The sequence below is a fragment of the Hylobates moloch genome, unplaced genomic scaffold (genome assembly GCF_009828535.3).
Source record: "Hylobates moloch isolate HMO894 unplaced genomic scaffold, HMol_V3 SCAFFOLD_5, whole genome shotgun sequence".
Taxonomy (NCBI): Eukaryota; Metazoa; Chordata; class Mammalia; order Primates; family Hylobatidae; genus Hylobates; species Hylobates moloch.
Window position 1 is genome coordinate 84164321 of NW_026652280.1, and position 13742 is coordinate 84178062.

The 13742-nt window shown below is 50.8% G+C and overlaps 1 protein-coding gene across 2 annotated transcripts; it reads left to right on the forward strand.

Moving 5' to 3' along the window:
- Positions 1–354: 354 nt before the first annotated feature.
- On the forward strand, positions 355–13537 carry SNX15 (sorting nexin 15). 2 transcript variants are annotated; one of them, XM_032153370.2, is made up of 8 exons: positions 355–553; positions 5170–5205; positions 5433–5553; positions 7828–7943; positions 8040–8187; positions 8500–8643; positions 11548–11805; positions 12650–13537. In XM_032153370.2, the coding sequence occupies exons 1-8, from the start codon at positions 455–457 to the stop codon at positions 12754–12756; spliced, it is 1029 nt and encodes a 342-aa protein (XP_032009261.1). In that variant the 5' UTR covers positions 355–454; the 3' UTR covers positions 12757–13537. The 2 variants fall into 2 exon arrangements, with proteins under 2 accessions (XP_032009261.1, XP_032009262.1); XM_032153371.2 differs by lacking the exon at positions 11548–11805.
- The last annotated feature ends 205 nt before the right edge of the window (positions 13538–13742 follow it).

Genomic DNA, 13742 nt, shown 5'->3' on the forward strand with positions numbered 1-13742 from the left:
TTCCAGAAAACATGAATTAGGGAATCCTGTGGAGGGAGACAGGGAAATAATTTGACGTTGTCCTGCACATACTGGACACAATAAGAGTTGGGTGGATGAATGAAAGGAGGGATTTGGGAAGCAGGGAAGAAGTCGTTTGGAGGTCTGTGACAAGGGTTTACGCTTGGATAGGGTGGGCTTGATCACCCAGCAGAAATGAGACGAGTGATCTCAGCCTCCCCAACCTATCTTTCGAATGACCTGGGTTTACGCTTCACCACAGAGAAGGAACTTTTCAGACGCTCCCTTGGCCGCGCACCCGGGATCGGAACAGCGCTGTCACTTGCGACAAAATCCCTAGGCCAGAGGAAGAAGAGCGCAGGCCCCGGCGAGGCGGCGGGCGGAGGCCGGACCGGAGGGGTGGGGACGGCGAGGAGGTGGAAGCCGGCGCTGCGCTCCGCTCAGGCTCGGTTTCATGTCCCGCCAGGCGAAGGATGACTTCCTGCGGCACTACACAGTGTCGGACCCCAGGACGCACCCCAAGGGCTACACCGAGTACAAAGTAACCGCGCAGGTGAGGTGGGGGGGCCCAGTGCGTACTTTACCCTTTTAACTAGAGGGGCGCCGAGTTTTACCTTAAGGAAAGGCGGTGCAGCCACTGCTCCATTTTTAGACGAGAGAAATGGGTTTCCCCTTTAAGGGGAGGGTTGCAGTACGAGGCTTCGTTACATCTTTAACTACCAGGGGGCGGGGCCCTGGGTGGGCGCTGTCTTTTTTAAAAGGGCGTTGACGGCCGTTCCCGGACAGGCAAGGCGTGTATGCCCACGTCCGGCGTGTAGTGTCTGGGCATCAGGCTGTGAATTTCTCTAAATTAACATGAAAACTCTGGTTTAATCCAAATATTAGTACTCCATTCTCGTAGAGTAAGTTTTGTTTATTGGTTTGTTTGATGTTACATAAACTCCCTTTAACAAATTTAACCATTTTTAATTTTTCAAAAAATAATACTGGTCAATGGTTGAAAAAAATTTATGCAGTTCAGAAGGACTTAAGGAGTAAGTCGCCATATCAAGGTCACAGCAGGAAGATAGGCTAGAGTTGATATATGAAGCGATAACAACATCATAAGCACAATTTATAGAGAGACATGGAGGAAACCATGAAAATAATTAAAAATAAAACAGTAAAACAGGACACCTGTAGAATGACATACAAGAACTGGTAACAAGGAAGGTCCCCAGGGAGAGGAACTGTGTCACTGGGGACAGGAGTTGGGGGAAGATTTTTACTGTAAATTTTTTGTACTTTTAGAATTTTCAACTAGGCGACTATTAAGCTTGTGCATTAGTTAACTATAAAAGCAAAGCAGGCACATAAGGACACTTCCAAAGTGATCTAAGTGCAGAATCTTAGCTATTTAAAATATGCTTTCCCCAAATCGTTTATGTCTTTTCCATGCCTAAAAATAATGCAGATAAGGCCGGGCTCAGTGGCTCATGCCTGTAAATCCCAGCACTTTGGGAGGCTGAGGCAGCAGATTGCTTGAGCTCAGGAGTTCAAGACGAGCCTGGGCAACATAGTGAGACCCCGGCTCAATATTAAAATACACACACACACACAACTTAAAAAAAAGAGAAAAAAAAGCAAATAAATAGATTGTCCCTGGGAAGATAGACTGGAGGTGGGGTTGGGGTGGGAAGGATGTGGCAAGGAACTGTAACCTTTTATTATAAGTCTTCCCAGTGGCGGCCGGGCGCGGTGGCTCACGCCTGTAATCCCAGCACTTTGGGAGGCGGAGGCGGGCGGATCACGAGGTCAGGAGATCGAGACCATCCTGGCTAACATGGTGAAACCCCATCTCTACTAAAAATACAAAAAATTAGCCGGGCATGGCAGCGTGCGCCTGTAGTCCCAGCTACTGAGGAGGCTGAGGCAGAAGAATGGAGAGAACCCGGGAGGCGGAGCTTGCAGTGAGCCGAGATCGTGCCACTGCACTCCAGCCTGGGAGACAGAGCGAGACTCCGTCTCAAAAATATAAATAAATAAATAAATAAATACAAATAAGTCTTCCCAGTGGTTTTTTTGTGTCATTGTTTTGTTTTGTTTTTGAGACAGAGTCTCACTGTTGCCCAGGCTGGAGTGAAGTGACTCGATCTCAGCTCACTGCAAACTTCCGTCCCCCGGGTTCAGATTCTCCCACCTCAACCTCCCACGTTGCTGGGACTACAGGCGCGCGTCACCATGCCCAGCTAATATGCGTATTTTTTGGCAGAGATGAGGTTTCACCTTGTTAGCCAGGCTGGTCTGGAACTCCTGACCTCAAGTGATCCACCGGCCTCAGCCTCCCAAAGTGCTGGGATTACAGGTGTGAGCCACCACGCCCGGCCTCCTGTTGGCTTTTTAAACCAAGCAACATGCATTACTTTGATATATTTTTATGCATATTATATAATATAATGTATTATTTATAATAAATACATATAAAATATAAAGCACATAATATATAAATATATATATGTATATATTTTTTGAGATGGAGTCTTGCTCTGTCGCCCAGGCTGGAGTACAGTGGCACGATCTCGGCTCACTGCAGCCTCCACCTCCTGTGTTCATGCAGTTCTGCTTCAGCTTCCTGAGTAGCTGGGCTTATAGGCGTGTGCCACCACACCCGGCTACTTTTTGTGTTTTTAGTAGAGACAGGATTTCACTGTGTTGGCCAGGCTGGTCTCAAACTCCTGACCTCAAGTTATCCTCCCACCTCGGCCTCCCCAAGTGCCGGAATTACAGCTGTGAGCCACCGTGCCCGGCCTATATTTTTATTTTATTTTATTATTTTATTTTATTTTATTTTATTTTATTTTATTTTATTTTATATTTTTTATTGTATTGTATTGTATTGTATTGTATTGTATTGTATTGTATTGTATTTTAGTTGCAACAGGGTCTTGCTCTGTCACCTAGGCTGGTGTGCAGTGGCATGATTCATGTCTTACTGCAGCCTCAAGTTCCTGGATTCAATCCATCCTCCTGCCTCAGCCTCCTGAGTAACTGGGACTACAGGCATGTGCCACCATGCCTAGCTTAATTTTTAAATTTTTTGTAGAGGCCAGGCACTGTGGCTCACGCCTGTAATCCTAGCACTTTGGGAGGCCGAGGCAGGCAGATCACGAGGTCAAGAGATCGAGACCATTCTGGTCAACATGGTGAAACCCCGTCTCTACTAAAAGTACAAAAATTAGCTGGGCATGGTGGCGGTCACCTGTAGTCCCAGCTGCTTGCGAGGCTGAGGCAGGAGAATTGCCTGAACCCGGGAGGCAGAGGTTGCAGTGAGCCGAGATCGCGCCACTGCACTCCAGCCTGGTGACAGAGTGAGACTCCATCTCAAAAAAAAAAAAAAAAAAAAAATTTTTTTTTTTTTTTTGTAGAGACAGAGTTTTGCCATGTTGCCCAGGCTGCTCTCAAACTCCTAGCCTCAAGCAATCCTCCCATTTTGGCCTTCCAAAGTGTTAGGATTACAGGCCACCATGACCCACCATACCTGGCCTATAATTTTTTTTTTTTTTTTGAGATGGAGTCTCACTGTGTTGCCAGGCTAGAGTGCAGTGGCGTGATCTCAGCTCACTGCAACCTCTGCCTCCCAGGTTCAAATGATTCTCCTGCCTCAGCCTCCCGAGTAGCTGGGACTACAGGTGCCTGCCACCATGCCTGGCTAATTTTTGTGTTTTTAGTAGAGACAGGATTTCATCATGTTGGCCAGGCTGGTCTTGAACTCCTGACGTCAAGTGATTCGCCCACCTTGGCCTCCCAAAGTTCTGGGATTACAGGCGTGAGCCACCACACCTGGCCACTCAATGGTTTTTAAATAGTTTCTTTTACCAGAATATTTTACGCAAGTCTCTTGTCAAAAGCCAAGTCCAGGGTTCTAGTCCCAGCCATCTTTCTTACTTAGTGTGTGATCTTCTATGGCCACACCTCTCAGAGCCTCCATTTCCTCATCTCTTAAGTGGGCATGTTAATTATGTCTGCCTCGGTGGGATCTAAGATAAGAAATAGATGCTTTTATTTATTTATTTAGTGTATGAGAGACAGGGTCTCTCTCCAGGCTGGAGTGCAGTGGTGCAATCTCAGTTCACTGCAACCTCTGCTTCCCATACTCAAGTGATCCTCCCACCTCAGCCTTCTAAGTAGCTGGACTACAGGTGTGCCATGCCACCACACCCAGCTAATTTTTTGTATTTATTCCAGATACTGGCAACTATGTTGCCCAGGCTGGCCTCAAACTCCTGGACTCAAGTGATCTGCCCACCTGGGCCCCCTAAAGTGCTGGCATTACAGGTGTGAGCCACCGTGCCTGGCATAGGAGATGTTATTAAACTGTCAAGTACCCCAAACCATGGGACATTATTTTAAAATTATTATGAACATAACATGATGAAAACTGAATCTTGTTTTCACCTCAGACCCAAGTCTGCTCTTCCAGGGACTTCAGCTCCAGTGATGGTTTCTTCTGTGTCCAGGGCGCTGAAGCGCAGGACCTTCTCCCTCAGGGAAGGAGGTTCCTGAGGCAGAACCTCCCTTCTTTGGAGACTTGGGGTTCTTTGGTTTCAGAAGGAGATGGAGGGACTCGGCCTGTTCAAGGAACCGGGATAAAAATTGGGCTGATGGCCGGGTGCTCACGCCTGTAATCCCAGCACTTTGGGAGGCTGAGGCGGGCAGATCACTTGAGGTCACGAGTTCCAGACTAGCTCGGCCAACATGGTGAAACCCCATCTCTACTAAAAATACAAACATTAGCAGCCGTGGTGGTGCATGTCTATAGTCCCAGCTTCTTGGGAGGCTGAGGCAGGAGAATCGCTTGAACCCTGAAGGCAGAGGTGGTAGTGAGCTGAGAGTGCGCCACTGCACTCCAGCCTGGGCAACAGAGCGAGACTTCATCTCAAAAAAAGTTGGGCTGAAGTTGGAGCAGTCCAAATGGGCGTTTAGGGGTCCTCCTATTTGATAGATGGAGAAACTGAGGTACATAGTAGGAAAAGTTGCTAAAGTTACACGCGAAGGCTTAAAGCCAGGGTGCCTTGCCGCCAAAGGCCACTGCCCCGTGAAGGGGACTAGGAGGCACCTGGGGCATTACAGGGTGAGAGGGTGTCAGATGGCGGTCTCTGGTCTCAACCAGCTCTTGCCTTTCTCTCTCAGTTCATCTCAAAGAAGGACCCAGAAGATGTCAAAGAGGTGAGGCTCCTGGGAGGAAGAGGGACTGTTCTGCAGTTCCAGATCTGGAAACTGTCAAGGGGCAGCTGGTAACTCTGCTTGGACATCGGCCCTCCTTCCTCCCTGTCCCCGGGCGAGGGGCTGCTGCAGCTGCATCCTGATCCTCACACCCCCTGGGGGCAGGCTGGGCATGGGGGCGGCTGCCTCCCACCATTGCTGGTTCTGGGCAAGTCTCGTGTCCCTCGTAGGTGGTGGTCTGGAAGCGGTACAGCGACTTCCGCAAGCTGCATGGAGACCTGGCCTACACCCACCGCAACCTCTTCCGCCGCCTTGAGGAGTTCCCTGCTTTCCCCCGGGCCCAGGTGTTTGGTGAGTGTTAGATTGGATGGAGGGAGCATTGGGCAAAAGGGGACCTCTGCCAGTGGGGGCTGGATAGAGAGGGCCTGAAACCCTGGGCAGAGACATGTTTGGAAAGGCCCTTAGAGATGACCTCATTTGACAGATGGCAAAACTGAGGCTCAGAGCAGCCTAACCCTTACTGTGTATTGCACCTTTTAACATTCCTGTTGGGCCGGGTGTGGTGGCTCACGCCTGTAATCCTAGCACTTTGGGAGGCCGAGGCAAAACTCCATCTCAAAAAAAAAAAAAAAATCCTGTCTTTATTAGCTCCATTTTATTTTCCTTTTTCTTTTTTGTTGTTGTTGACAGCCTCACTTTGTCACCCAGGCTGGAGTACAGTGGCGTTATCTTGGCTCACTGCACCCTCCACCTTCCAGGTTCAAGGGATTCTCCTGCATCAGTCTCCCCAGTAGCTGGGATTACAGGTGTGCACCACCACACCTGGCTAATTTTTGTATTTTTAGTAGAGACAGAGTTTCATCACATTGGCCAGGCTGGTCTTGAACTCCTGACCTCAGCTGACCTGCCCGCCTCAGCCTCCCAAAGTGCTGGGATTACAGGCGTGAGACACTGCACCCGGCCCATATCAATACTTAGTATATTGATTACATGTTGCAATGAGAATATTTGGGATATATTAGGTTAAATAAAATACTAAAATTAACTTGTGGCTAGGTGTGGTGGCTCACACCTGTAATCCCAGCACTTTGGGAGGCCGAGGCAAGTGAATCACAAGATCAGGAGTTTGAGACCAGCCTGGCCAACGTGGTGAAACCCCGTCTCTACTAAAAATACAAATAATTAGCTGAGTGTAGTGGCAGGTGCTTGTAATCTCAGCTACTCAGGAGGCTGAGGCAGGAGAATCGCTTGAACCTGGGAGGCAGAGGTTGCAGTGAGCCAAGACTGTGCCATTGCACTCCAGCCCGGGCGACAGAGTGAGACTCTGTCTCAAAAAAAAAAAGTTTCTTTTTTCCTTTTATTTAATGTAGCTGCTAGAAAATTTAAAATTGCATATGTAGCTCGTATCTGTATTAGACAGTGCTGACCAGTTGCTTGGGTCTGCATACTCATGTGAGATGTTCTTTTTTGTTGTTGGTTTTTGTTTTTGTTTTTTGAGACAGAGTCTCACTCTGTCGCCCAGGCTGGAGTCCAGTGGCATGATATCAGCTCACTGCAAACTCTGCCTCCCAGGTTTGAGTGATTCTCCTGCCTCAGCCTCCCAAATAGCCAAGTAGCCTCCCAAGTAGTGTGCGCCACCACACCTAATTTTTTTTATTTTTAGTAGAGATAGGGTTTCACCATGTTGGCCAGGCTGGTCTCGAACTCCTAACCTCAAGTGATCCACCTGCCTCGGCCTCCCAAAATGCTGGGATTATAGGTGTAAGACACCGCGCCTGGCCGAGATGTTCTTTTGAAGCAAGGTAAAGGATTGCTGCTGTCAGGTTATGCCAGGCCATTGGGGAAGTACCACAGACTGGCCGCACAGTAACTGGACCAGAGTTAGCCTGCTCTGCAAAATACCTAGGACAGAGCAGTGAAACTGTGGCTCGCACCTGTAATCTTAGCACTTTGGGAAGCCAAGGCAAGGTAATCACTTGAGCTCAGGAGTTCAAGACCAGCCTGGGCAACATGATAAAATCCCATCTCTACAAAAAATACAAAAATTAGCCAGGCATGATGGTGTGCACCTATAGTCCCAGCTACTTAGGAGGCTGAGGTGGGAGGGCAGCTTGATCCCAGGAGGCAGAGGTTGCAGAGAGCTGAGATCATGCCACTGCACACCAGCCTGGGTAACAGAGCCAGGCCTTGTCTCAAAAAATAAAGAGGGGGGCTCCTTGCTTTGTGACCCTGGGCAAGTCACTTTCCCTCTCTGAGCCTTACTTTTCTCCTCATTAGACCAAAGCCATCAGAAATACTTCTGTTTCTTGTTAACTGCCTAGCTCCCCCTGTGTAGGATATGATATTCACAAGAGCAGAGACTGGTTCCTCCCCTGTTCACCTTCCGAGTCTAGCATATAGTAGGTGCTCAGTAAACATCTGGCAAATGAATGAATAGGGAAATTGATCCCTCCTGGAAGCCCCTACCTCACCCCAGGAGGAGCCAGGGAAGATTGCTGGGAGAATGGATAGGAGGGCAGTGAGTTGCTCAGAGCATCTCAGGCAGGACCAGGAAAAGTGGCCTTGGAGCAGAAGCCCCTGTGAGTCACCGCCACTCTCCCCTATTCCTTGTCCTGGGGGCTGTAGGCCGGTTTGAAGCCTCAGTGATCGAGGAGCGGCGAAAGGGGGCAGAGGACCTGCTTCGCTTCACTGTGCACATACCTGCGCTCAACAACAGCCCCCAGCTCAAAGAGTTCTTCCGGGTATGTGCACCTTCCACCTTCCCAGAACTTGGGCCACTTACCCACCCACCAGATTGCACCCCATGACTCCCCATGTCTGATCTTTCTGTCCTGCAGGGTGGGGAGGTGACCCGACCCTTGGAGGTGTCCAGAGACCTGCACATCCTGCCACCCCCTCTGATCCCCACCCCGCCCCCTGATGACCCCCGGCTACCCCAACTGCTCCCTGCAGAAAGGAGGGGCCTCGAGGAATTGGAGGTGCCAGGTACATCGGGGTGGGAGGAGGGAACCAGGGCTGGAGGGTGCAGAGTGGGGAGGAGGGCCACGCTCCCTCCTCAGTGATCTTACTGAGAAATGTGTGTGTGTCCCAGGTCTATCACTTACTGGCTGAGGAACTTTGGGCAGGTCCTTTTCCTTCTCTGTGCTACAGTTTCTTAATCTGTAAAATGGGCACAAACCCTAATAACAGGCTTGTCTATGCCCATGGTTGCTGCAAGGGTTTAAGGAGAGAGTAATTCCATTTTGAAAGCTGAGAAATAAACGCAGGTATTCATGACCCCAATGATCTCTTCCTCAGTGGACCCCCCACCATCCAGCCCTGCCCAGGAGGCCCTGGATCTCCTCTTTCACTGTGAGAGCACCGAGGAGGCGTCCGGTTCCCCTGCCCGAGGCTCCCTCACTGAGGCTGAGCTTGCCCTCTTCGACCCCTTCTCCAAGGAAGGTAATGAGCTGGGACAGCAGGGAAGGAGCCAGGGCAGGACATCCTTGGGACAGGGAGGAGGGCAGAGCCCCACTAGCCTGCTCAGTGCCTGCACAGATCGGGGATGTCCCCTCAGCAGTGCTGCCCTGTGGGCCAATAGCAGCTTCAATGAGAATTAGAAGCCCCGTGCCAGGGCACGTGGTGTGGTGTGCTGGATGCACCTGTGCAACAAGTAGCCACGAGGAAGGAGAGGAGGCACTTCCCACGTTGGGGCCATCTCACTGAGAAGGCTTTGGAAAGAGCCGGGTCACACTGCTCTGGGACATTTTAGTTCCTTCCCTGCAAGCTCGTGGTGGGATTTCCTGACTGGCCAGGGTCTGGCTGCAGATCCTGAAGGCAAGAGGCCTGCTGGTCAATGGGAGTGAGTTCTCAGCTCAAAGAGCAGCTGCAAAGGCAAATCCCTCTGGGGGCCTGGAGCCACTGGCATTTGGGGATGCTGGAGGTAGAAGGGCCCCCCCGATGGAGGTCAGGGTTCTGGGCACCTTCTTGCTGTGAGATCCTGGGACTCGACAGTCCCAAGCTCTGAGACACTGGAGTTTTTCATTCGAAAATTCGCCAAGGCCTGGCACATTGGCTCACACCTGTAATCTCAACACTTGGGAAGGCTGAGGCAGGAAGATCGCTTGAGCCCAGGAATTCAAGACCAGCCTGGGCAATATAGCGAGAGCCCATGTCTGTTATTCTTTTTCTTTTTTTGAGACGGAGTCTCACTCTGTCGCCCAGTCTGGAGTACAGTGGCGCAATCTCTGCTCACTGCAACCTCCCAGGTTCAAGCGATTCTCCTGCCTCAGCCTCCCGAGTAGCTGGGACTACAGTTGCGCACCACGGTGCCTGGCTAATTTTGTATTTTTAGTTGAGGTGGGATTTCTCCATGTTGGTCAGGCTGGTCTCAAACTCCCGACCTCAGGTGATGTGCCCGCCTCAGCCTCTGAAAGTGCTGGGATTACGGATGTGAGCCACCATGCTCGGCCCTTTTTTTTTTTTTTTTTTGAAATCGAGTCTTGCTCTGGATTGCCCAGGCTGGAGTGCAGTGGCACGATCTCGGCTCACTCCCACCTCCGCCTCCCGGATTCAAGCGATTCTTCTGCCTCAGCCTCCTGAGTAGCTGGGACTACAGGCGCACGTCACCACGCCTGGCTAATTTTTGTAGTTTGAGTAGAGACAGGGTCTCATCATTTTGGTCAGGCTGGTCTCAAACTCCTGACCTTCAAGTGATCCACCCGCCTCGGCCTCCCAGAGTGCTGAGATTACAGGCGTGAGCCAAAGTGCCCTGCCTCTTTCACTTTTCTTGTTCTGCTTCCTCCCGTTCCTGCTCCTGCCTCTCCAGGGTTGGGGAGTGGGAAGAAGGAATGGGAGGGAAAGGCAGTGTTGGTGTCACAGGGCTGTTATGCCTGGCCTCTGGGTGGCAGGCATCCAAGTGCTCTGTCCTTGTGCCAGCTGAGTCCCTGCTGGGCAGCTAGCTGCCTGGGCAGGAGCTTTTCTATTTTCTTTCCTTTTCTTTTTTTTTTTTTTTTTTTTTTTTGAGACAGAGTCTGGCTCTGTCACCAGGCTAGAGGGCAGTGGTGCCATCACGGCTCACTGCAGCCTCCACCTCCTAGGCTCAACCGATCCTTCCGCCTCAGCCTCCCGAATAGCTGGGACAGGACCACAGGCATGCACCATCATACCCAGCTAAGTTTTTGATTTTTTGTAGAGATGAGATCTCACTATGTTGCCCAGGCTGGTCTCAAGCTCCTGGACTCAAGTAGTCCTCCCACCTTGGCCTCCCAAAGTGCTAGATTATAGGCATGAGCAACTGTGTCCAGCCAGGATCTTTTCAAGACCCTTCACAGACAGCTCCAGTGAGACCTTCACTCAGCCCATGGGAAAAGTCCCCAAAGCCTGGAACTGCAGTGTGCTTGGACACTGCCTTATTTCCCTGCCCTGCCATGGTGGGGACCTCCAACAAGCCTCTCACCACCAGAATTCTCGAAGCAAGGAGCGGGCACCTGTGTCTCCCTTCTTCACAGCAAACTCCTGAACTCGAGTGTGCAGGTGTCCCAGGCACTTTTCTGCTCTCTGCTCCCTGAGCAATACATGGAAGGCTGTAGGCCCAGCCAGGAGGTGCCTTCTCCCTCCTGCAGGAGGCCCGGACTTCTCAGGGCTCTCATGGAACTCCTCACAGGGATGGGGTTAGAGAGGCACCCACCTTTTCCCTCTCCAGGATGGTAGGATATCATGATGCTCCCTGCCCCCGCACCTTCCCCTCAGAGGCCTTTTCACCAAAGGTGCACCAGATTTCCAGCCACCTCATGTGCAAGCTGCAGGGAGGATGTCCGACCCCCTTTTAGCCAGTCCAGGGGGATATAATGAGCCTTTCCCTGGGAAATGTGAGGACACCTGTCACTCACTGTCTTTACATTTGGGGGCCTCAGCTGAAACTGCAAGGCTTCAGAAAACCCCTAAGATTCTCTAAGTCTCCTATTCTAAGATTATTCCAAGTCTTGGAGCATTTCTACCCTCAGCCTGGTGGTGTTGGCCTAGCATCCTTCAGGGAAACTTTCTGGAGGGGATTTTTGGATTTCTAGGTCAACTGGAGTCAAGAGGGAAATAGGACCAGTGACCCAGAGCTTACAAACTAGAGTATGTAACCTAAAGAAATAATTAGGAAGGTAAGGCTGTTTTTACAGAAGCACATGAACCCTATCGATCAAATAGATCATGGCTAGTTTTTGATCCACAGATGACTTCTGGATTGCTCTGGCATTGGTCCCCTCTACTGGGGACAAGCTGATACCCTGAGGGACAAAAGAGGTCTTGGGGTTGGGCAGAGGGCCTGGGAAAGGAAGGGCCAGTCTGGTCTGAGTCCTCCCTTTCTAATTGCAGAAGGCGCAGCCCCCAGCCCCACCCATGTGGCTGAGCTGGCAACGATGGGGGTGGAGTCGGCAAGGCTGGACCAGGAACCCTGGGAGCCAGGAGGGCAGGAGGAGGAAGAGGACGGGGAAGGAGGGCCCACCCCTGCCTACCTAAGCCAGGCCACAGAACTCATCACCCAGGCCCTGCGGGATGAGAAGGCAGGCGCTTACGCTGCCGCACTCCAGGGCTACCGAGACGGTGTGCACGTCTTGCTTCAGGGAGTTCCCAGTGAGTAGGGACTGAGGGTGGAGGGTCAGGCTTGGGTCCCAGGTGGAGCAGTGATGAAGGGAGCAAAAAAACAAGCAATTCACAGATCAGGAGCCCTTTTACTCCTCACTGACCAGCTGTGTAACCTGGGCAGATTTTTGTTTCTGTTTTTTTTTTTTTTTTTCTTGTGGCCTCAGTTTTCTTTTTTCTTTCTTTTTTTTTTTTTTTTTGAGACACAGTCTTGCTCTTGTCACAGGCTGGGAGTGCACAATCTCGGCGCACTGCGACCTCCGTCCCCCGGGTTCAAGTGATTCTCCTGTCTGAGCCTCCCGAGTAGCTGGGATTACCGGTGCCCACCACCATGCCTGGCTAATTTTTGAATTTTTATTTATTTATTTATTTTTTATTTTTTATTTTTTTGAGACGGAGTCTCGCTCTGTCGCCCAGGCTGGAGTGCAGTGGCGCGATCTCGGCTCACTGCAACCTCCGCCTCCCAGGTTCGAACAATTCTCCTGCCTCAGCCTCCTGAGTAGCTGGGATTACAGGCACATGCCACCATGCCCAGCTAATTTTTGTATTTTTAGTAGAGACGGGGTTTCACCATGTTGGGTCAGGCTAGTCTCGAACCCCTGACCTCGTGATCCACCTGCCTCAGCCTCCCAAAGCACTGGGATTACAGGTGTGAGCCACCACGCCCGGCATGGCCTCAGTTTTCTTATTTGTAGAATGGGGAGAATGGATGCTGGGCCCCAGAGAGGAGGGAAAAGCACATGGTGATGCTCTGTGAATTGTAAAGCACCAGACCAGGGGTTCTGACCAGACCAGTGGTGCCCAAGTGCCTCAGCTGAGCATTCTGTCTCCACAGGTGACCCGTTGCCTGCCCGCCAGGAAGGTGTGAAGAAGAAGGCAGCTGAGTACCTGAAGCGGGCAGAGGAGATCCTGCGCCTGCACCTGTCTCAACTCCCACCCTAACAGGGAGTGTGCCCTTCCCTGGGACTCTCGCTCCTGCACTGCCAGCCCCTTCTCCTCTCCCCAGGGCTTGGCCCTACCTTCTGGTCTTGTAATTACAGGGGCCATTTCTGTAGGTAACTGGACCAAGAATAAGAAAAATAATGAATTCTCAGCTCCCTGATTACGCCTGCCACCTTGGAATCAAGGACTCACACTTCTGACCCTGCCTGTCTTTTTGGTTTTTTTTTGAGTTGGAGTCTCGCTGTGTCGCCCAGGCTGGAGTGCAGTGGTGCGATCGTGGCTCACTGCAACCTCCGCCTCCCAGGTTCAAGCAATTCTCCTGTCTCAGCCTCCCCAGTAGCTGGGATTGCAGGCACACGCCACCACGCCCAGCTAATATTTTGTATTTTTAGTAGGGACCGGGTTACACCATGTTGGCCAGGCTGGTCTCGAACTCCTGACCTCAAGTGATCCACCCGCCTCAGCCTCCCAAAGTGCTGAGATTACAGGAATGAGTCACTACGCCCGGCCCATGTCTGTCTGTCTTGATGTGTGAGCAGCAGCTGTGGTCATTAAACCATTAGTTTACCCGTCTAGAACTGGGGTCTGCAAACTCCCACCTGCAGCCAAATCTGGCCCATCTCCTTTTTAATGTAAGGCCCGTGAGAGTGGTTTTTACATCTTTTTAATGATTAAAAAAATCAAAATAATATTCTGTGACAATGACAGGTGAAATTTATATGTGACAAGTGAAAATTATATGAAATTTAAGAGTCTATAAATAAAATTTGTTGGAACACAACCAGGCTAATTCATTTACTATTATGATGGCTGCTTTCGCGCTACACTGGCAGTTGAACAGTTGCAGAGTTGAGTCTTTGCCGCCTGCAAATCCCAAAACATTTACAACCTGGCCCTTTGCAGAAAACATTTGCTGGCCCCTGAGCTAGAAAATAGGGAGCACAGTTTCCAGGGAAATAGAGGACAAGCCGATGGAGCCGGTTTAT